The sequence below is a fragment of the Lynx canadensis genome, chromosome A3 (genome assembly GCF_007474595.2).
Source record: "Lynx canadensis isolate LIC74 chromosome A3, mLynCan4.pri.v2, whole genome shotgun sequence".
Taxonomy (NCBI): Eukaryota; Metazoa; Chordata; class Mammalia; order Carnivora; family Felidae; genus Lynx; species Lynx canadensis.
Window position 1 is genome coordinate 24,148,304 of NC_044305.1, and position 22,036 is coordinate 24,170,339.

Genomic DNA, 22,036 nt, shown 5'->3' on the forward strand with positions numbered 1-22,036 from the left:
AGTTGGATACTCAACCAACTGAGCCACCTAGGTGCCCCAGTGAAGCTTTTTTTACAATCTGTGATTGAAACAACTAATGGACCTTCTAGCATGATTTGTGTGAACTGCTCTGTGCTTGCTTGCTAGTGAATATTTGTTTAATAAATGTTAAGTATGCCAGAATCTGGTCTGGAACTTGTTTGCTTTGCAGCAAGATTGTAGAGTGGGAGCTAGCCTTCATCCACCTCAGACTTCTTTCAAGGCAACTGTTGAAGAACCTGAATTGCGTACTTTAAAATAGTTAAACATGTGGTGTGTGAATTTCACCTCAAAAAAGAAAAATCTAATACTAATATTAGCTTTTTGCTACAATTTTTCTAGCTTTGACCATTGGGGGCTCTTTTAGATTGGCTTTTGTGTTTTTTTGACTAGCCTTGTCTTCTTGAGCCTTTCTTTCCTTTCTTTCTGGTGCCACAAGATGTTCCAGGTTCATCTTGTATTTTCCCTGCTCCAGCCCTGGAATCAATTCTTCAAGGACTCTTGGTTGCTTTTATTGGTGAAAGTTATTGAGAAACCGAGGATTATAGGTCTGCTTATTGTTATCTGGGCGGCATTGCTTCTAACAGACAGCTGTGAAATACATGTATGTATACTAACCCCGCCCCTACGTCTGTAATTCTTTTTCTCCTTATCTCTTCATACTGATACCTGTTTACACTGATACCAGTGAGTCCAGTCTGACACCAAAGGGTTCACTTTAGTCTGTCCCTTTTCCTTGTGTATAATTTTTCTCTAATGGTTGGAAGCCCAACTTTCATTATCTGCAGTATATTTGCTAATATGTTCAGTTCTAAAATCAACATAAAGTGGTTCTAGAATTTCTGTGAGAAATACCCAGGTCAGAAATATATGTACTGGGTCGCCTGGCTGGCTCTGTCGGTGGAGCATGTGACTCTTGATCTTGGAGTGATGAGTTCGAGCCCCACTTTGGATGTAGAGATTACTTAAATAAATAAATAAATCTTTTTTAAAAAAAGAAATATATCTACTGACTTGATTATAACACATATGTGTAGTTGTTTTTGTCTTTAGCATTACAGAATTCTGTCAGGTTACTACTTCTCAAAGTCACTCAGGTTAGTTTTCTTCTCCCATGTAACCCTTCAATGTAGGTATCTTATTAATTTGACATATAGTTAGGCTCATTTATTACTGCTTGTATTAATTTTGGATTTCCCCTACACCTTGGTTGATTTTAGTTTTTTGGTTTTTGGGGGGGTATGTGAAGAGACTAAGAAATATTGCTGTGGTTCTAAGAATCAGCTATACAAAAAACATATTCAGAGAAGTATTACCCTGCCCTCATCCCTGCTATCTTGTTCTTTTCTTTTTCCTTCTTCCTCTGTCACCCCAAGTAACTGGTTTTAGTTTCTGGTTTATCCTTCTTGTATTTCTTTTGCACAAATGAGCAGACACATGTGTATTTCCTTCTTTCGCATATGAAGGATAGCATACTCTAGGTACTCTTTTGTGCTTTGCTTTTTTTACTATTATTTCCTGGAAGTCACTGTATATTGATACATAGAGATCTTCTTTTTTACAGCAGCATAGGACTTCATTGTATGGACGTACCATAGTTTCTTCAACTTTTCCCCTTTGTATGGGAATTTAGATTGTTTCCAGTATTTTGCTATCATAGTTAATGCTTTAATGAGTAACCTTGCATATATGTATTTTCGTGTTGTTGGAGGGATATCTTCAAGGTAGATTTCTAGAAATAGAATTACTGGATCCAAAGTAAATATATATGTAGTTTTTTGGGTTTTTTTTTAGGTCTTTTTAAATTTCCCTCCATAAGGATTGTATAATTTTTTATTCTTATGTATGACATAAGAATGTATGACATTGCCTATTTTTCCACAGCCTTGCTAATAGAATGTGTTGTCACATTAAAAAATCTTTGCCAGTCTGATTCTGAGAAATGGTATCTCAGTGTTGTTTTAATTTGCATTTTTTAAAATATGAGTGAGTTTGAACATTTTTTCATATTTGTGGATTGTCTATTCATTTTTTCTGCTCATTTTTCTGTTGCATTTTGATCTATTTTCTCTCCATTATGAAGAATCCTTTATATATTAGAAGTATTATTAACCCTTTGTCTGCAAATATTTTCTTCTAGTTTTTCATTTGTCTTTTGACTTATTTATGGTGTTTTTCTTTTAACAGCTTTTATTGTTTATCAAGATATAGTTTACATAGCAAACAATTGACCTATTTAAAGTATACAATTCAATGATTTTTAGTGTATTCACGGAGTTGTGCAGCCATTACCACAATCAATTCTACAACATTTTTATAACCCAGAAAGAAACCCTATGCCCATTAAGTCACTCTCTGTTTTTCCCCAGTTCCCCTTTCCCCTCTAGCTCTAAGCAACCAGTATTCCGCTTTTTGCCTTTATATGCTGTCCTGGACATTTCATATAAATAGAATCATACAATATGTGGTCTTTTGTGACTGATTTATTTCACTTAGCATGATGTTTTCAAGGTTCATCTCTGTTGTGGCATGTATTAGTACTTCATTCCTTGCATGTTTATATTTCCATATAAACTTTAATCTTGTATAATTCCATAAAATAGCTTGTTGGCATTTTTACTGGGATTGCATTATTGCATTGAATTAATGAATTTTTTATGTTTCAAATTTTTATTTAAATCTAGTTAGTTAACATATAGTATAATATTGATTTCAGGAGTAGAATTTAGTGATTCATCACATACATGAAACACCAGTGCTCATCACAACAAGTACCCTCCTTAATACCCATCATCCATTTAGCCTATCCCCCACCCACCTCTCCTCCAGCAACCCTTAGTTTGTTCTCTGTAGTTAAGAGTCTCTTGGGGCGCCTCGGTGGCTCATTTAAGCATCCAACTTTGGCTCAGGTCATGATCTCATGGCTCGTGAGTTGGAGCCTCATATCGGGCTCTGTGCTGACATCTGGAGCCTGCTTCAGATTCTGTCTCCTCTCTCTGCCTCTCCCTCGCTCATGCTCTGTCTCTCTCTCTCAAAAATAAATAAACATTAAAAAAAAAAAGGAGTCTCTTATGGTTTGCCTCCCGCCTCTTTTTTCTTCCTTCCCCTATGTTCATCTTAAATTCCACACATGAGTGAAATCATATGGTATTTGTCTTTCTCTGACTCACTTATTTTGCTTAGCATAATACACTCTAGATCCATTCACGTCATTGCATATGGCAAGACTTCATTCGTTTTGATGGCTGAGTAATATGATTTACTTTTAAACTGTTTGTGATACATATATTAATAGCTTTTCTTACGTTGCATTAACCTTGATTTTTGAATATGTCCAACCTAGTTATAACCCAATTTTATCATATATTGCTGAATATATTAGGTAATACTTCATTTAGTATTTTTGTATTCGTGTTGGTAAATGGTTTTGGTATCAAGTTTATGATATTTGCTGTGAAAGAATTAATGTAAGATTAGAATCACCTTGAATGTTGGTAGAACTTTCTTGTAAAACTTGCTGGGCCTGCTCTTTTTTTTTTTTTTTTTTTTTCCTTCCAAGTTTTTATTTAAATTCAAGTTAATTATCATATAGTGCAGTATTGGTTTCAGGAGTAGAATTTAGTGATTCATCACTTACATATAACACCCAGTGTTCATCACAAGTGCCCTCTTTAATGCCCATCACCCATTTAGCCCATCACCTCACCCAGTTTCCCTCCAGCAACCCTCAGTTTGTTCTCTATAGTTGAGGGTCTCTCATGGTTTGCCTCCCTCTGTTTTTACCTTGTTTTATTTTTCCTTCCCTTTCCCTGTGTTCATCTGTTTTGTTTCTTAAATTCCACATATGAGTAAAATCATATGGTATTTGTCTTTCTCTGCCTGACTTATTTTGCTTAGGGCCTACTCTTTATGGGAAAATTTTTCATTACTAATTCAGTTTCTTAAATGCTTATAGGACCATTCAAATTTTGTTTCTTCTTGAATTAGTTTTTCCCTAATTTTTTCATGCTTTAGAAAAGTTGAAAGACTAGTATAATAAGTACCTTTTATTTAGATTACCCAGTTACCATTTTGCCACATTTTCTGTATCTATCTGGATATACAGATTTTTTTCTTTCTTTTTTTTTTTTTCCCCTGACTCATTCTCAAAGAAGTTACAAATTTATTAAAAGTGTGCTCTTCAGGGGCACCTGGGTGGCTCAGTTGGTTAAGTGTCCAACCCTTGAATTGGCTCAGGTCATGATCTCATGGTTTGTGGGATTGAGCCCTGTGTCAGGCTCAGTGCTGCAGTGAAGCCTACTTGGGATTCTCTTTCTCTCTGCACCTTCCCTCCCCGCCCCCAGCCCAATAAATAAATAAACTTTTTTAAACCTTTAAAAAGTAAATGTGTTATTCATATTTCCTACTTGGTTCCTGATTGTTGTCTTTGTGATCTATCAGTTATCTACTGATGATGGTTATGTCCGTTTTTCCTTTGTAGCCCTGTCCATGTTTGTTTTCTATATTTGAGACTGTGTTATTAGGTACATACAGGTTTAAAGCTGTTACATCTTTCTGATGAATTGCACCTTTTATCATTATGAAACATCTTAATTTCTGTAATACTTTTTACATCAAAGTTTATTTTATCTGGTAATAGTATAATAAAACTTGTTTTCTTTTGGTTAGGGTTTAACACAAGGAAATCCTTTTCAGTCCTTTGATTTTCCATTTTTCTGTGTCCTGTGCTTTGCAGAAGGGATCTTGAAGTTTAAGCTGATAACTTCTTTCTGTCCTTGACATCCCTAAATGTACCATTTTGCCCTCTTTCCTAGCGGCAGTATATACCTGTGAAAGTGAAGAGCAAAGCTTTCTGGATCTTCTCTTGGGAGTATGCCATGATGTACGTGGGAAGCCTAGTGGTAATCATTTGCCTCTCCTTCTTCCTTCTCAGCTCCTGGGACTTCATCCCTGCAGTATATGGCTTCATGTAAGTAATGACTTCATTAGAAAACTCTAGAAGCTAATTTGTTTTTCACAACTCCAGGTGGAATCAGAGGGTGCGCAACCACAGGGAGCATCAAGATACAGGGGTCCTTAAACTTCAGTGTGCACCAGAAACACCTGCAGGGCTTATTAACACCCAGATTTCTGGGCCCCGCCCCTAGAGGTTTTGATTAAGTATATTTGGGATAGGAACCAAGAATTTACATTTCTAACAAGTTTTCAGGTGATGCTGATGCTGCTGGTCCAGGGAAGAGCAGACTTTGAGAACCACAGGTCTAGTGCGTACCTTTGATCCTGTGAGATTAAAGAGCACTCTCTAGGAACATCTGAAGCAACTACCAGCCTCTGCCTGGAAGGGTTTGGCTCAGTCCTAAACAGGAATGGATACATTCCTCTACTGCAAGAGGGTCTCTGACAGTTTTAAAATAAAGCCACCTCCCACGTGTCAAACTTTCAGAGAAAATAAAAATGGAGTATGAATTCTGCAGACGTTTCCCAGTACTCTCTGTGTGGTATGCTGAGGAGGACAGGAAGGTCGCTGCTCAAGCCTCAGGGACCTCACAGCCCATTGAGGTGATAGACAGTTAAATCTGTCAGGGTGGGGAGGGGATCTGGAGGGGCAGACTCCCCTTTGGAATTCTGGACTGCTAATTTGTGTTAAATCCTGGCTATGCATAACTTGTAGCTCTTCATGCTGAGCTTTAAGTAAGAGTTTGTAATGCTGGTGAAAAGCTTTTCCTGGTTTTTGCTGGCCCACAGGATTGTGTTCTTTACCTCATTTCACAGAAAAGGAAATGTAGTCACAGCAGGAGGCAAAGAATTGCTCTGGGTGGAGGCCTTGGTCAGTGCACTCTGACCATGAGCCATTGCCTATTTCTTCCTTCTTCATGCTCTACTTACTGCCCTTTTAAAATCGTGAATTGACATCAGTTCCAATTCTGTGTTTTTGAAAATAAGACATATAATGTAAATTTTTAGAAGAGCCAGATTTGCAACCAATCTTTATCTAATAGAACTAGACAAAAAGTTTTCCAGTGAAACCCTTATTTCTCAAATGAGATCCGGGATCCTAGCTGGAACCTGCCAGTGCTTCCTCAAGACTCCAGAAGTCACTGCAGTGTCAGGCACTCAGTCTCTGGCTCCTGTTGTCAGGATGTGGAGCAAGAATGGGGAGCAGCAGGATCTTTGAGCTCGCTCCTCTGGGCAAGTCTTTGGAATGCCCCAAATAGATGCTGTCTGTTTAAAACCCATTCCTCTCTTGTATATCCTGGGTATCTCCTAAATTTAAACATATATATTTTAGGCGGTAAAAGAGGGGCTGGTCTTTTGACTTCTAGCCCAAATCCTGCCTCATTTCAGATCTTTGATGCATGCCAGAATTTGGTTTAGTTGATATTTGTTATGCGTTATCATTCTCTGTTTCTCTGCCTCTTGTTTTTATTAATTACCTATATCCAGGGTGCCTGTAGGGCCCCTCACATCCTGATAACTGTGGGGACAAAGTCATCTTTGGCTGCCCAGTAGTGACCAAATTCTTTAGGAGAAAACCAGGTCAAGGCAGACCATTTAAAATTTGGCTCTCTTTTTTTCTCCCTCTTTGTTTTCTTCATTCCAGACTTTCTGTTCCAGATCTCACTCCAAACATCGGTCTTTTTTGGTACTTCTTCGCGGAGATGTTTGAGCACTTCAGCCTCTTCTTTGTATGTGTGTTTCAGATCAACGTCTTCTTCTACACCATTCCCTTAGCCATAAAGCTAAAGTAAGTGGTTGGACCTGCTGTTTCTTTGTCTGCAGAGCCATTTGTAGTCTTACAGGCACCTTTCAAACTAGGAGTATCCTCTCTCAGGTTTATGCCATCTTTCTCCAGGGAACCCTACCTTTAATGGCCTCAGGTGCCAGTAGCCATAGCCAGCAATTGAGTCACACATGAGTGCAGGCTGCAGGGAGCACCCTGATATTTCCCCTAGCTTCACTTTGAGCCCACAGTGCTACTGAACCCACTTGCTATTTTGGATAGAGGAAGGGTTTGGAGTTAATAAAGGGTCTTTAGAAAAAGTGCATCTAGCCCAGTGACAATGGATACTCAGGATGTGTTAGTTGGGAGGTTGGCCACCTGCAGCTCTGTTTAATCTTCTGATCAATTTCCTTTAAGACTTGTCTCTTCTGCAGCATAAGAAAACTAACATGTATTGAGCCTGGCTCCATCCCAGCCCTTTTTAGGTTTTCTGAAATGTATTTATACCTAACCCTTCTGGCATCTCTTGGAAGTAGGCATCATTTTATTATCATTACGCCCATTTTATAGTTGAGGAAATGGACATTCAGAGAAGTGGAGTGATTTTCCCAGAGTCACACAGCTAGTAAGTAGTAGAGCTGAGATTCAGACCAAAGTTTGTCTCCAACATCTATACTCATCCCCTGGCACCATGCCAAACTCCTGAGAGAGATCACTTGTAGTAGTCCCTGGAAAACGTTCTATTACCAGAGCAGGGAAAAGAGGCACTGAAGCATACAGATATGCATTGATAGTCCAGGGAACCTAGAAGAGAGTTTGGTTTAAATTTCAAGAGCCTGAGTTCTCTGTTCTAATCTTCCTGCCAGTCTTCATGGCCAGTGTACCAATGCACATGGTTCCCATTCTGTAAAAGCTCAGAGCTCATGCCTCCTTCCCATGACAGAGCCTTGGCCTGGCATCTGACAGAAAACTTTCCTTGGCCTGGCAGTCTCTGGAACTCTGGCAGCCTTGCCCAGCCAAGCTCTCCAGCTATCTGTCACACCCAGTCTCTGCCCTTGATCTGGTCAGGCCTAGCCACTGGGCTGAGAGAAGCTGGGAGCCTGGAACACCTTTCCTCACTCTGTAGCACCTTTCATTGTCTGCATGTGAAAGGCCACAGGTGCTTCTGGGTAGACTACAGCAGCACTGTCACGTGACACCCCCCCCCCCCACCTCCACCCACCCCAGGCCAGGGCCTCAGGGTTGTGGGGACAGACTATATGAAGTGACTTTCTCCACTGCTGCCTTCCTGTGGCTGGATCTGAAGCTCCACTGACTCTCCAGCCCCTGCAGTGTTTGCTTCCAGTGCTAGCTTTGTGGGAACAGGGCCCTTCTGACCAACTCTCCCCAGACAGTATTGCAGGGGATTCTAGTCTCCATGTTTCTTGTCACTGGATTTTCACTGGCCTTTTCATAGGCCATTAAGCTCTTCATGCAGCTCTTACCAGCTACCTAAAAAGCCCACAGCCAGTGATTTGGATTGTTTTTAGGAAGATGCTCACTGGGCTAGCTGGACCCTTCGGGAGCCTATAGCACTGAAACTTGCCAGGCTGAGTCTGAAGCATTTGTTGTGTAAAACTGCTGGAGTGTTTGGGGCGTGTACATGTTTGTCTCCACATCTCAGACTTACACCCATTGAGTCACCCTGACCTTTGACCTGCAAGACATAACTGCCATTAATCTCTGAAGAAAGCCTTTATGAGCTGGGCATCCAGGTAGTGTGCAGAAGTAGGCCACATGCCTGTTGTTTAGGTACAGCTGGGGAGGGTGTAGGTCTGGCCTCTCTGTTGGCTTCCTTGTAGCACTTGGTCAGCCCTCGGAGGAACACTGGAGATTGAGCTCTGTCCCCACCCTTCCTGACCAGAGCTGTGATCACGCTAGGCACTCAGGAGAACAGTCTTGGTGCTGCTCAGGAGTTCTGGAGATAAACAGTTCCACCGCTTACTAACTCACCTACCTTATCTGAACCTCTTTCCTCATCTGCAAAGTATGGGTGATGATATTGCCTACCTCAAGGAGTAGGGGAGGTATATGAGGATCCCATGTGACAGCACAAGGAGAGGGCCTAGGACGGAACTTGTCACAGCATGAGGGTTTAGGAAATGCTAGCTGTTATTGTTGTTTAAGGTAACAAAACTCCAGTTCCAGCCCAAAAGCGCTGAAAAGCTGCCTGCAGCTCTCACTTCTCTTTCTGGAAAGGAGCTCATCATAGCTAAGTGTGTGTAGACTCCACTGGCCTTACTGTCAGAGAAAAAGAGCATCAGCAAGGAGGCACTTCCTGCCCTGGGATCTGGGTGTCAGAGGGGCCTCTGGCAAGGGAGGCTGCCTGATTACTCTGACAGCAGCTATGAAAGCCCAGTAATGAAGCTGACTTCATTTATTTTCTTCCTCAGTGACTCTTGCCGGGGAAGGCTCAGAACTGGGGTGTGGGGGGCAATGGGCTGTTGCTCTAGTGTTTGCTGGGCCCTCCTCACCACCTCTGGGCAACTCTGGGTCCCTGCAGTTTTCTGCTTTGCTGCTTGGTCTGATCCCATGTCTTCTGGGTAGCAGAGCCAGCCCCTACCTGAAGTCCACTTGAGAGTATTTTGGGGTTTGAGGGATGGGGTCAGGAGTCTTGGGTGTGCCTGGTCCCTGACTGATCTCTCCCTCTCTGCCTGCCCCACCCCACCCCAGGGAGCACCCTGTCTTCTTCATGTTCATTCAGATTGCCATCATCTCCATCTTCAAGTCCTACCCAACAGTGGGGGACGTGGCCCTCTACATGGCCTTCTTCCCTGTGTGGAACCATCTCTACAGATGTGAGTACTCCCACCTCTAACCCTGTGGTGGCAGATTTGTGTCAGCCTGGTCCCTGGATAAGACAGACACGGAAAAAGAGATTGATAGGCATTTGCCTGGCATCTGGTGTGCTGGCAGCACCGGGAGAGAGGGAATGACACAAGGCAGTGTCCGCCTGCTGGGTACTACAGACTAGTGATGGTAATAAAAATAACTACCATATTTTGGTCACTTAGTACCTACCTGGCCACTGTGGTTTTAGGAGTGTTACATGCATTAGGTCATTTTATCTTCACACCAGTCTTGGAGGGAAAAATAACACCATTTTGCAGATTAAAAAACTGAGGTACAGAAAGGTAGAGCCACTTGTTCAAGATTATATGACAGGTAAGTGGAAGGGTTTACTGTGAGCCTGTAGCTAGTGCTATCCAGTAGGATTTTCTGTGGTGATGGAAATGTTCTATATCTGCACAGTACAATAGGATAGCCACTAGTATGACTAAGAAACTGAATTTTTTTTGAAGACTTTATTTAAAAAAAATTAATGTTCATTTTTTTTTTTTTTATAATTTTTTTTTTTCAACGTTTATCCACCTTTGGAACAGAGAGAGACAGAGCATGAACGGGGGAGGGGCAGAGAGAGAGAGGGAGACACAGAATCGGAAACAGGCTCCAGTCTCCGAGCCATCAGCCCAGAGCCTGACGCGGGGCTCGAACTCACGGACCGCGAGATCGTGACCTGGCTGAAGTCGGACGCTTAACCGACTGCGCCACCCAGGCGCCCCTAATGTTCATTTTTGAGAGAGAGGGAGAGAGAGAGCAAGTGTGAGCAAGGGAGGGGCAGAGAGAGAGGGAGACATAGAATCTGAAGAATGCTCCAGGCTCTGAGGTGTCAGCACAGAGCCTGACGTGGGGCTCAAACTCACGAACCATTAGATCATGACCTGAGCCAAAGTCAGACGCTTAACGAACTGAGCTACCCAGGTGCCCCTGAAGATTTTATTTTATTATTATTTTTTAAATAATCTCAGTGTGTAGAGCTCAAACTCACAGCTCTGAGATCAAGAGTTTCAAGCTCTAATGACTGAGCCAGCCAGGAGCTTGTAGAGAAACTGAATTTTTAACTGAAATGTAGTTAAATTTAAAAAGTCACACATGGCTGGTAGCTACTGCATTGGACAGTGGAACACTAGACCTTGGTCTTTGAACCATTTCCCAGCATTGCACCTAAATGTTTATAGAACACTGGACATCTGTCTGCTCTGAAGACCCCTGCAGCTCTAACCATGTCCCCCCTCAGAAGATGGCATACAGTGAGCTAGTTATGCTTCCGAGGCTGCCAGTATTTTCCTCAGTTGGGCTTTTAGCCCTCTGCATGGGTTCTCTTCAGTGTTTGTGGGCTCCCTGGGGGCAGACTTATGATTCACTCACCTCTGTGTCCCCAGCACCCAGGATCAGACCTGACCCACACAACTCAGCACATGTTTTTGGATGAGTTTTTAAGTCCTGTAATAAACAGGCAGTGTCAGTGCCCAATACTCGATTCTCTAATCTAAAATGGGAAGGGAGCTATGGAATTTTCCTTGCCTGCAGTGAGTGCACAGCCAGGTATCAAGAGTGAACTTGGGAAGGACAGGCTTCAGAGGAAGGAAATCTTTGTTATTGTTTGGGGATGCCTGGGTGTCAACCAGGAAGTGAAACTGACCAGCTGCCAGAAGGAAACCTACCTGTAAGACTGGGCCTCTGAGCTAAGGTAAACAGCAGAGTGGGCGGGCAAGGCACACTGCTCTTGCAGGTGATGGCCTGTGGGGCAGTGACCAGTCCTACCTGACTGGGAGGAGTAAGTGGCGTTTTCTGCCTATGACATCCTCATTGCACAGATAAGAATCACCCAGTCCAGCAGGCTCAGAGTCAGTCTGGTGCCCCCGCCCCCCAGCAGAGTGGCCAGTGACAAATCATGAGGCCACCAAACGTGGACATGCCCCAGTTTGTGACAGTGTGGGTCTTGGGGACATTGATCCTCTTTCCTCAGAAGTAGAGTCATTTTTTTCTTAGCTGTCTCTTGCCCTTAATAATCTTTCATCCCGGGGTGCCTGTGTGGCTCAGTTGGTTGAGCATCCGTCCGACTTTGGTTCAGGTCATGTTCTCAAGGCTCGTGAGTTCGAGCCCCACGTCGGGCTCTGTGCTGACAGCTCAGAGCCTGGAGCGTGGTTTGGATTCTGTGTCTCCCTCTCTCTCTGCCCCTCCCCTGCTCATGCTCACTCTCTCTCTCTCTCAAAAATAAACATTCAAGGGGCGCCTGGGTGGCGCAGTCGGTTAAGCGTCCGACTTCAGCCAGGTCACGATCTCTCACTCCGTGAGTTCGAGCCCCGCGTCAGGCTCTGGGCTGATGGCTCGGAGCCTGTTTCTGATTCTGTGTCTCCCTCTCTCTCTCTGCCCCTCCCCCATTCATGCTCTGTCTCTCTCTGTCCCAAAAATAAATAAACGTTGAAAAAAAAAATAAATAAATAAAAATAAACATTCAAAAAAAATTAAAAAAAAATATTTCATCCCGTATTGCTGAACACAGTCTGGAGCCAGAAAGACTTGAATCTGGATCCTGGCTTTCCCATTACCAGCTCTCTTTTTTTTTTTTTTTTTTTTTTTTTTTTTTTTTTTATGAAATTTATTGACAAATTGGGTTCCATACAACACCCAGTGCTCATCCCAAAAGGTGCCCTCCTCAATACCCATCACCCACCCTCCCCTCCCTCCCACCCCCCATCAACCCTCAGTTTGTTCTCAGTTTTTAACAGTCTCTTATGCTTTGGCTCTCTCCCACTCTAACCTCTTTTTTTTTTTTTTTTTTTTTTCCTTCCCCTCCCCCATGGGTTCCTGTTAAGTTTCTCAGGATCCACATAAGAGTGAAACCATATGGTATCTGTCTTTCTCTGTATGGCTTATTTCACTTAGCATTACACTCTCCAGTTCCATCCACGTTGCTACAAAGGGCCATATTTCATTTTTTCTCATTGCCACATAGTACTCCATTGTGTATATATACCACAATTTCTTTATCCATTCATCAGTTGATGGACATTTAGGCTCTTTCCATAATTTGGCTATTGTTGAGAGTGCTGCTATGAACATTGGGGTACAAGTGCCCCTATGCATCAGTACTCCTGTATCCCTTGGATAAATTCCTAGCAGTGCTATTGCTGGTACCAGCTCTCTCTTTTTAGGAAATTCATCTAACCTTTCTGAGTCACTCGGTTTTTAATCTGTAAAATGGGGAGAATATCTTCCAGGGGTGTTTTAAGTTTGAGAAATAATGTATATAAATAGCACTGCAGTTACCATTAGTAAGAATCATGCAGGGGGGGTTTCCTACATAATTCCGTGATCAAAGCTTCAGGCTTGGTAGAGTCATTCAGGGTCATTGGAATGAACATACTTTTCAAAGCTTGAAATAAGCTATTTTATGCCCTCCGGGGTTGACGCAGAGAAATTAAGGATGGGGTTCCCAGAAACCTAGATGATCTAATAGATGCTGTTGCTGGCTGTCTGGGCGAATAGTTTACAGTTCAGCTTGACTGAAGACTCTGCACAGAATGTGAGCTGCCCTCTGCCACCACCCCCGTCCCCCCCACAGCCCCCTGCCCCCAGTGGCCAGCAACTGTGGCAGAGAATATTCATGCTCAGGGTATCTGTTTGGGTCATGACAGCTGTGAGTCATTACATTCAGCCAAGAGCATCTCCAGCCTAGTCCTTTGGACCCATGAGTGGAGACTGAGAAGTCTGTGAGTCTAGGGTGAAGGTACTCAGACTTGTAATGTGGTTAAGAATTCAGTTTAAACATTAGTTGCCAGTGCTAACATGCCTGCTCACACATTCACCTTTTTGTTTTCCTGTCCTGGCCAGTGGGGAGGAGACGAGGTATGTCGGCCCTGCCCCAAGTATAGGCCCCAGACGCTGGGACTCTGTGGTGCTTGGGATCAGGATGAGTCATACAGACACACAATTGTGGTGTTAGGGAACAGCCTGCTGGCAGAGCTGGTGCTAGCCTACAGTGGTCCAGCTGAAAGATCCAGTTACTAAAGGCTGTATTTGTGTGTGTGTGTGTGTGTGTGTGTGTGTTTTGTTTTTATTAACTATTGTATAAATATAAGAGACTATGGATTAAAAAACCAGACAAAGAGAATAATAACATAATAAGCACCTTTGAAGCTCCCAGTCCCCCCCCCCCCCCCCCCCCGCACTCCTGCCAGTTGGACTGGATTCTTCAAGTGGAATTTTATTTCTGAGTGACTGAGGCTCAGAGAGGGAAGGTGACTTGCCTGAAGTTTCAGCTTGTCAGCAACCGAGGCAGAGACTGGATAAGCCACCATGGGTGTAGTAGGGAATCTGATTCCATCTGACCCAGTAAGTCTAAGGAAGGGTGAGCCTTTCGTCTCATTAGGTCCTGGTCATCTCTGACACCTGGTGCCTGGAACAAGCTGTCCTGTGCCCCAGGTCCCAGCTCTGTGTGTTCTGGCGTATAGCTTTAATCCTCTGGCCTGTCAGCCAGCAAGAGTGAGTAGCAGCTCCCGGTTCTTGCAAAGGTCACCACAGGCCAGAAGCCAACTGGATGCTGGTGACAGTTCCTCCAGGCACATGGGAATGTATCTTTGCAGCTGTTTGTAATTGCAGCCAGGAGCCTCATGGGAGCCTTCCCAGTCTCTGTGCACTTTGTTACCTTCTTGTCACCCTGTCTGAAATCCAGAGTGGCTAGAGGCAGGGAACAAAGGCCTACCTGGGCTCTCAGGCCACAGGATTTGTTTTAGGAATAGCATAGATTTTTTTCAGCCCAGGGGATCAGAAATGCTCCCTCCCACAAAGATGTCCACATAATCCCCAGAACCTGTGAATATATTACTTTATGTGGCAAAAGGACTTGAAGTTAAGGCTTTTCAGATGGGGAAATTAGCCTGGATTATCCAGGTGAGCCCAGTGTAATCTGCAAGGGCCCTTAGAAAGTGGAAGAGCTGGAGGAGGGAAATCTCTTCCATATGGTTTTGCTGTGAACCTGAAGCTGCTCTAAAAACTAAAGTCTATTTTTCTAAAAAAAAAAAGTGGAAGAGGGAAGCAAAAGAGGAGGTCTGAGTGATGCAGGGTAGCAAGGACTTATTTGGCGTTGCTGGGTGGAGTAGGAAGGGGGTTGTGAGGTGAACTCAGGCCGCTGCCTCGCTGCAAAGGCAAACGGATGGCTTCTGCCCTAGAGTTTCCAGCGGGCACGCAGGTACCTTGATTTTAGCCTGTGAGACCCAGAACTGTAATATAAGCTGTATTGTTTAAACCACCAAGTTTGTGGTGATTTGTTACAGCAGCCTTAGAAAATAGTAATATATCTGTGCCGGGTTTTTCACATATCTTGTTTAATTCATGTAACCCTCCTATGAAGTAGACCCTATTCTAGCCCTGTTTTAGAGATAGGAAAGCTGAGACAGAGAAACTTGCTGACAGAGCAGGGATTTTAACCAAGGTCTTTGTCTTTCTGAGGCCAAGTTTGGGCTGCACTGTCCTGCTCCTCCCCTCCAGCTGCACTCTGCCTGCCTGCCTGCCCATACCACTGTGTGTAGCAGGTCCTCCCTGGGGCTTTGGGGAGAGCCTCTCCCTGGTGGGATTCTTCAATCCTTCTGGGAGTGTGGGGCGGTGATGTTAGAGGGAGGGTGTCAGAAGAGCTCTTCAAATCCTCCAAGGAAGAGTGAAGGACATTTGAAGAGCAAGGCAGACAACCTAAGACGTGAGTTAAGGAAAATGGAAAGCATTTCCTAAGACCCAGGGCTGTGGCACCACAGAGACTCACCATGGGGCTCTAATCTCCATAGGTTCACACTGTCCTTCCTGTCCATGATCCCATGTGGACAGACAGCACCCTGCTTGGGGATGGGAGAAATTACCCTTGGACACCCCTAGATTGTGCGGCAGAGGGCATTGTCTTGCTAAAACGCCCCCTTTGTGGTGCCCAGAGGCATTCACAGCATTGCCACCTGTAACTAGCCAGGCCCACAGTGGGAGGTGCAGAGTCCAAACGTAGGACTTCACACCAGCTTTGGGCATGGGGAGCCATTGACTCAAGGGTTTGAGGCTTGCCTCTTGGCACCCCAGAGTCTCTGAATCTGGGGGAGGGTTTCTGCCTTTGAGCTACCCAGGCTCTCCCTGGGCTTCTTCGTCCTGTGGAGCCATGCCCATAAGAAAGGGTTCCAAGGAGAATCAACGTTTGGTTAACTGTGAGTGTCTGTCTTTGCAGTCCTGAGAAACATCTTTGTCCTCGCCTGCATCATTATCGTCTGCTCCCTGCTCTTCCCTGTCCTGTGGCACCTCTGGATTTATGCAGGAAGTGCCAACTCTAATTTCTTTTATGCCATCACATTGACCTTCAACGTTGGGCAGGTAAGAGCACTGCACGGGGATTCATTTTGTAGCCTCAGACATTCAGCAGAGGCCCTGGGTTCTGCAAACTAGGGGTTTGGGTGTGAGTGAGGACAGTTTGCCTGAAGTAGCTCATGGTCCAGTAGAGAGGATTAAAGAGAGCAAAGGAAAGGTGAATTCAGCCAGCATTTACTGGGCACCATGCTGAGCTATCACCCCATTGATTCTCACAGCAAGTCTGTGAGATAGTGTTATCACTAGTTTACAAATAGTAACAGAGCCTCACACAGGTTGTCTCTTGCCCAAGGTCATCGGAGGGGCCAAGAACCAAATTCAGGGAAGGCTCCATTTCTGAGGCCACCCTCTTTCTATAACAGTGCCTGGGCTGTGTGTCACTGTACTGAGTGCAGTGTGTGTGGTGGGCGGAGGGCAGAGGCAGGAGGAGGAGAGACTTTTCAGACTCTGGGAGAGCAGGGGCAAAGGCAGCAAGATGAGAAAATAGTTCGGTCTAGCTGTTGGGTAAGTCTGGAGCACAGATGGTGGGGCTGGGAATAGTGGGTGAGGAGGCTGTAGGGGTCAGAGGTACCAGCTAGGAACTCTGATCTCCCCCTGACCCAGGGGAAGCCCCTCCCTTGGTGCCATAGAGCAGTGGTTCTCAGAGCGAGAGGGTGGTTGTTAAGAATGCAGATTCCCCAGGGGCACCTGGGTGGCGCAGTCGGTTAAGCGTCCGACTTCAGCCAGGTCACGATCTCGCGGTCCGTGAGTTCGAGCCCCGCGTCAGGCTCCGGGCTGATGGCTCGGAGCCTGGAGCCTGTTTCCGATTCTGTGTCTCCCTCTCACTCTGCCCCTCCCCCGTTCATGCTCTGTCTCTCTCTGTCCCAAAAATAAATAAACATTGAAAAAAAAATTAAAAAAAAAAAAAAAAAAGAATGCAGATTCCCTGTTAGTGTTTTAAATCCTATGGTTACGTTATGACTGTCACAATTACATGGCTTTGATTGTTAAAAAAACAAACACAAAACATTCTCTGACCCTACTCCCAAGAATGTTGAGTCAATAGATGTGGAAAACAGCGTCAGGAGTTTGTATTTTTAATAAGCTTTCTCAGAGACTCTGTTGCAGGTGGTCTAGCAAACTTTTCTGAAGTTCCCTTAGGTCAGCTCTGTCCTCCTTGTGCGGTCTTATGAGAATCAGTTGTACCATTTACCATTTCAATGGCTGTTGGTGCAGCCAGGCATTTCCTGTGCGTTATGGGCTGGATGGGAAGCCAGGCTAGCTGGAGAGACTAATGATGCCAGTGAAGAGTCCCCGGAGGAGATCCTTCCCTCCAAGGTTAGCTGCTGGGAAAGAAGGAGGGAGGAGTTTGGGCTTTTGCAGTGAGTGATGGGTCTGGTATTTCCTGCACGGACATTTCTGGACAATTAACGTCCAGCCCAGCTATTTATCTTGGTTTGTGAACAGCAGGAAGAGAGACAGAGGGCCCTGTAGCCCGGGTGGGACTGTGCCGGAGGGTCTGCTCGGCCTGTCGCACACAGGCTGTTCATGGTAGATGCTTGGCACCTCCTGTGTCCTGTGCCGACAGAAATCTGCAGGATTCAACTTAACACCTCGAGAAAATCCAAAAGGTTGTTCTGGCCCTTGTGTCTTGCTGAAATCCCTTAATTATCCTTTGAAAGTGATGGCTGGCATGTGAGGGCATTGGACCTGCCCTGGGCCTCTGTGGGGCTTGGCAGTCTCCACTGAAATAGTCCACAGCTTGTCATCAGGTCATAAGTGTCAGGTGTGGGTCAGAAATACAGTTGCAGTGATTATGAAGTATTTGTGGAACTTGCCAGATAACAGCTTTTTCCCCCTGTGGTTGCCATTAGGAGGGAGGGTCTCTGTAAATGGCATGGGAAGTGTTTGCAAGTGCTCAGGTGACTTCTAAGGCAGGAGAGACTGAATTGTTGGAAAATAGGGCTGGGGTTGGGAACGAAAGGAGTGTGCTAGTGGCTGAGCTATGGAGAAAATTCAGGCTGAGCTCTTGGCGTTGTCTTTTACCTTTTTCTTTTAATCTCTTTTTAAAATGTACTTTTAGTCACACAAGTAATACATGAATTCACTGCTGGGATGAGAAAGCAAACAAAATAGAAGCATATGGAACAAAAAGTAAAGGTCCATGTCTTCCCACCGCAGGGCATATATCATGATCAGGATCAGTTTGATGTATCTTTGCAGACATTCTCTGTGCTTTTACAGACAGCTCTCAGTACATATGCACACATACAGAGCTTTCTTGTTTATATAAAGAAATGGCCTCCTACTCTAGGTGCTGCTAGTTGGCTTGCAGTTTTTCACTTGGTGATCTCCTCTTGGTAATGGTTCTCAGAGCCTGTGGGTAGGAGGAGCTTGATTTATTTGACTAGGTAGGCCCCTACTGATGGACGTTGAGGTTGCTTCTGGTGGTTCTGCTATAAACAGAATAAATGCTATAAAATGCCTTGGGCATCCCTCCATTGAATCTCATATAGTGTTTTCTTTTTCTTTTTCTTTCTTTTTCTTTTTTCTTTTTTTTTCTTTTCCTCATTTCCTCTCCTCTCCTCGTTTCCTCTCCTCTCCTCGTTTCCTCTCCTCTCCTCGTTTCCTCTCCTCTCCTCGTTTCCTCTCCTCTCCTCGTTTCCTCTCCTCTCCTCTCCTTGTTTCCTCTCCTCTCCTCGTTTCCTCTCCTCTCCTCTCCTCGTTTCCTCTCCTCTCCTCTCCTCGTTTCCTCTCCTCTTTTTCTTTTTCTTTTCTAAGATTTTTATTTATTTATTTTGAGAGAGAGTGAGAAAGCTCCAGCAGGGGAGGGGCAGAGAGAGAGGCATGAGCGAAAATCCCAAACAGGCTCAGCACTGTCTCCACAGAGCCCGATGTGGGACTCAAACTCATGAACCGTGAGATCATGGCCTCAGCCAAAGTCGGATGCTTAACCAACAGACCCACCCAGGTGCCCCTCATATACCATTTTCTTAAGATAAACTCCAGGTGGTGGGATTTACTGGGTCAGAGGACATGTGCATTGTGCATTTTTGGCAGATATTGCCATGTTGCCCTTCAGACAGGTCATACCAACCTCCTTGGCTCTTAGCTGTGGTCTGTAGTGCTTATAAACTGGCAGTTTGTGCAGACATTGGCACACCTTTGTCATCGGCCACCTTGGGTCTGGACTCTGTGGCTCTGAGTCAGACAACTTTGTCAGGTTGAGTGTTTTCTGGGACTGCTGGCTTTGTTTGGGCTTTGTGGCTGCTGCTGCCAGATCACTAAAGGGACATATCACATGGGGCACTTATTCACCAAGGCAGTCACTCAAGTCCTGTCCCTGTCCTGGAGGATTGACTGAGGTAGAAGAGTGCCCCTCATGAGGGTTATACACACCTGCCTTCAGGCTGTTTGGGAGCAACAGAGGACAAATATGAGACATTTAGAATTTTAGTAAACTGTTGAGTATCTGCTCCTTAAAAAGACCTTCCACAAGGTTCCCCTGCCTCACTGTCTCTTCTTAGCCCCCTGTTTGTTTCTTCCAAGCACTTATCCCAGTTTGTAACTTTACATTACTTGCTTCTCTCTCTGCCTCCCAGACCAGACCTGCTTGTAAGCTTCTTGCCAGCAGAGATCTGCCTGTCCTTCCCACTGCAGGCAGCTTTGGGTTTGGCAGAGGGCAGGTGTTTAGCAAACACTTGTTGAATGAATGAATGAAACAAAGATAGCCAGGGAGAACATTGTGTGATTAATGGCCAAGTGGGGAGAGTAACCGCTGGAGGAATCTAGAGGGAATCTTTCCTGTTGTGAGTGGTCAGGGAATGCCCTGGGGAGCAAGGAGTAGCAGCTGGGCCTTTTACACTTGGAGAGTGAAAGGTCTGGGAAGTGGGCAGGTTGGGGGCCAGGGCACCCCTCTGGCAGAGGTTAGTGGCTAGCAGCTCTGTCCTTAACCCTTCTCCAGCTTCTGCCAGAACCTGGTCTCTGTGGCTGATGAAGCCCCTACATGTCCTCCACAGCTCAAGCCAGGTCCACTTCCATCTGACCTACAGTCAGTGCTGCCATTGAGATGTATGGCATTTGGGGACATACCTTCAATCCCACAGCTGGCTGTTTTCAGCTCTTCTAGCTGGAATGATGTCTTAGAGTTCTTGGTCCTCCCTCTCCCCTCCCTGGGCAAGACTGATCAAGCTGTCCTGGGAAGAGCTGGATTTTCAGCAGGCATCAGGAGCCCAGTCCATCATTGCTGAATGCAGAGACCACCTTGACCCACAGATTTTAAGTCCTGCTCTGTTTGAGTTGGTCAGTGCCACACTTTGTTATACAACAATCTGTGTTGGTAAATTCTTAGTTACACTGGCAGATAAACCAGTGACTTAGGCTCCATCCTTTCCCCTTGGGGCCATTAAGTATTTTTCAGCATGTGGCATGGATCATTTGTTAATTATAATTGTGCCTCAGAGTCAGTAACCAGGAAATGACAACAGTAAAACATCCATAGGGTGTGAGTGCATGCACGCTCATGCCCATGTGTAAGAAAGGTGGGGGAGGAGGAGAGATTGAGGTAGATTGGTTGGTTGAGGTCCTCTTCTACTTCCTCACTGTGTGACCTTCAGCAAGTAACTTGACTTCTTTGATTTGCAGTGTTCTTTTTTTTTATGGGCAGAAAACTTTTTGATTTAAAAAAAAATTTTTTTAAACTTACTATTTTTTAAATTTAAATCCAAGTTAGTTAATATATAGTGTAATAATGGTCTCAGGAGTAGAATTTAGTGATTCATCACTTACATATAACACCCAGTGCTTATCCCAGCAAGTACCCTCCTTAATGCCCCTCGCCCATTTAGCCTATCCCCCCCACCCCGCCAGCAACCCTCAGTTTGTTCTCTGTATTTAAGAATCTCTTAGGATTTGTCTCCCTCTCTGTTTTTATATTATTTTTGCTTCCCTTCCCTTATGTTCATCTGTTTTGTATCTTAAATTCCACCTATGAGTGAAGTCGTAATTATGATATTTGTCTTTCTCTGACTGACTTATTGGGTTGTAGTGTTCTTAAAACCAGGGATGACAACCCAGCCTCCCTGGATTTGTGTAGGTCCTGTTGCTATTATCATATGTTAACATGAGAAGTAGCACCAGTGACCTGCTATTCAGATACCCAGAGCAAATTCCCAGGGAAACATTCGGACAAAACAAACTTCTTCCCCTTTTTTTTTTTAAACAAAAAAACAAAACTCTTTTCTTCTGCAGGTCAGCAACCAGCAGAAGAAAAATAGTCATCAAAGATTATATATAAACAAAAAGTAATGTGTTTAAATTTAGCTTTTTTAAAGGAGTAAGATAAAACATCCGACTCACCCTAATTCATCTTAAAAACAGGAAACATAAGGAAATCTCCCCCTAAAATTATAATTAATAGTGGCTCATGTTTAAAGAGTGCCTACTAGGAGCCAGGCCCGTATGATCCCTTTAATCTTCTGGATCATGTGCTTGTGTGGCCTTCTGGACCTTTCCCTGTACGTTCCCATGTACTTGTGTGCTCCTGGAGAAGAGCTTTATTTGTGTGTGTGTGTTTTATTATTGGCAACATGATGGAGTATGACTTTTTTCCTTTCAATAAAACATCTTGGTGATCTTTTCTTGTTTGTATAAGAGGGAAGTGCCTCACCACAGTTGATGGAGCTGCTCCCCTCCTGATAGCTTCTTAAGGTGTTTTTCTTTGTTCTTGTATAATAAGGAATACACTTAGTCCCCTTATAACTGCCTTTTGAGGGAGGCACCACCAGTACAAATGACCAAGTGGAGGCTTGGAAGTCCCCAAGCTCTGAGGGGTGTGTTTATTTATGCTCATTTGTCGTGTCCTCTTGTTACACTGGAGGTTCCATGAGGGCAGCTCTAGGTCTGTCTTCTTCACAAGTGGATCACCAGCACCAGGAATATTCAGTGACTGTTTATTGATAAATAAATGGAATGAGCTGGAATCCGAAACCACATTTTATGACCAGTGATCCCGTATAATCCTGTGTACCCTAACCTCCCAGTCCTAGTATCTGTTTAGGACAAAGCTGGGCCTGTGGCAGGTCCTGCTGGATTCCT

General features: G+C 44.5%; 1 protein-coding gene across 1 annotated transcript in view; it reads left to right on the forward strand.

The window, feature by feature from the left end:
- PIGU (phosphatidylinositol glycan anchor biosynthesis class U) overlaps positions 1-22,036 on the forward strand; it is an 83,994-nt gene that overhangs the window by 54,058 nt on the left and 7,900 nt on the right. The window contains exons 8-11 of the mRNA XM_030309750.2: positions 4,833-4,987; positions 6,620-6,763; positions 9,452-9,576; positions 15,825-15,967. Of these exons, the coding sequence (XP_030165610.1) occupies positions 4,833-4,987; positions 6,620-6,763; positions 9,452-9,576; positions 15,825-15,967 (567 nt within the window). The remainder of the gene's footprint in view (positions 1-4,832; positions 4,988-6,619; positions 6,764-9,451; positions 9,577-15,824; positions 15,968-22,036) is intronic.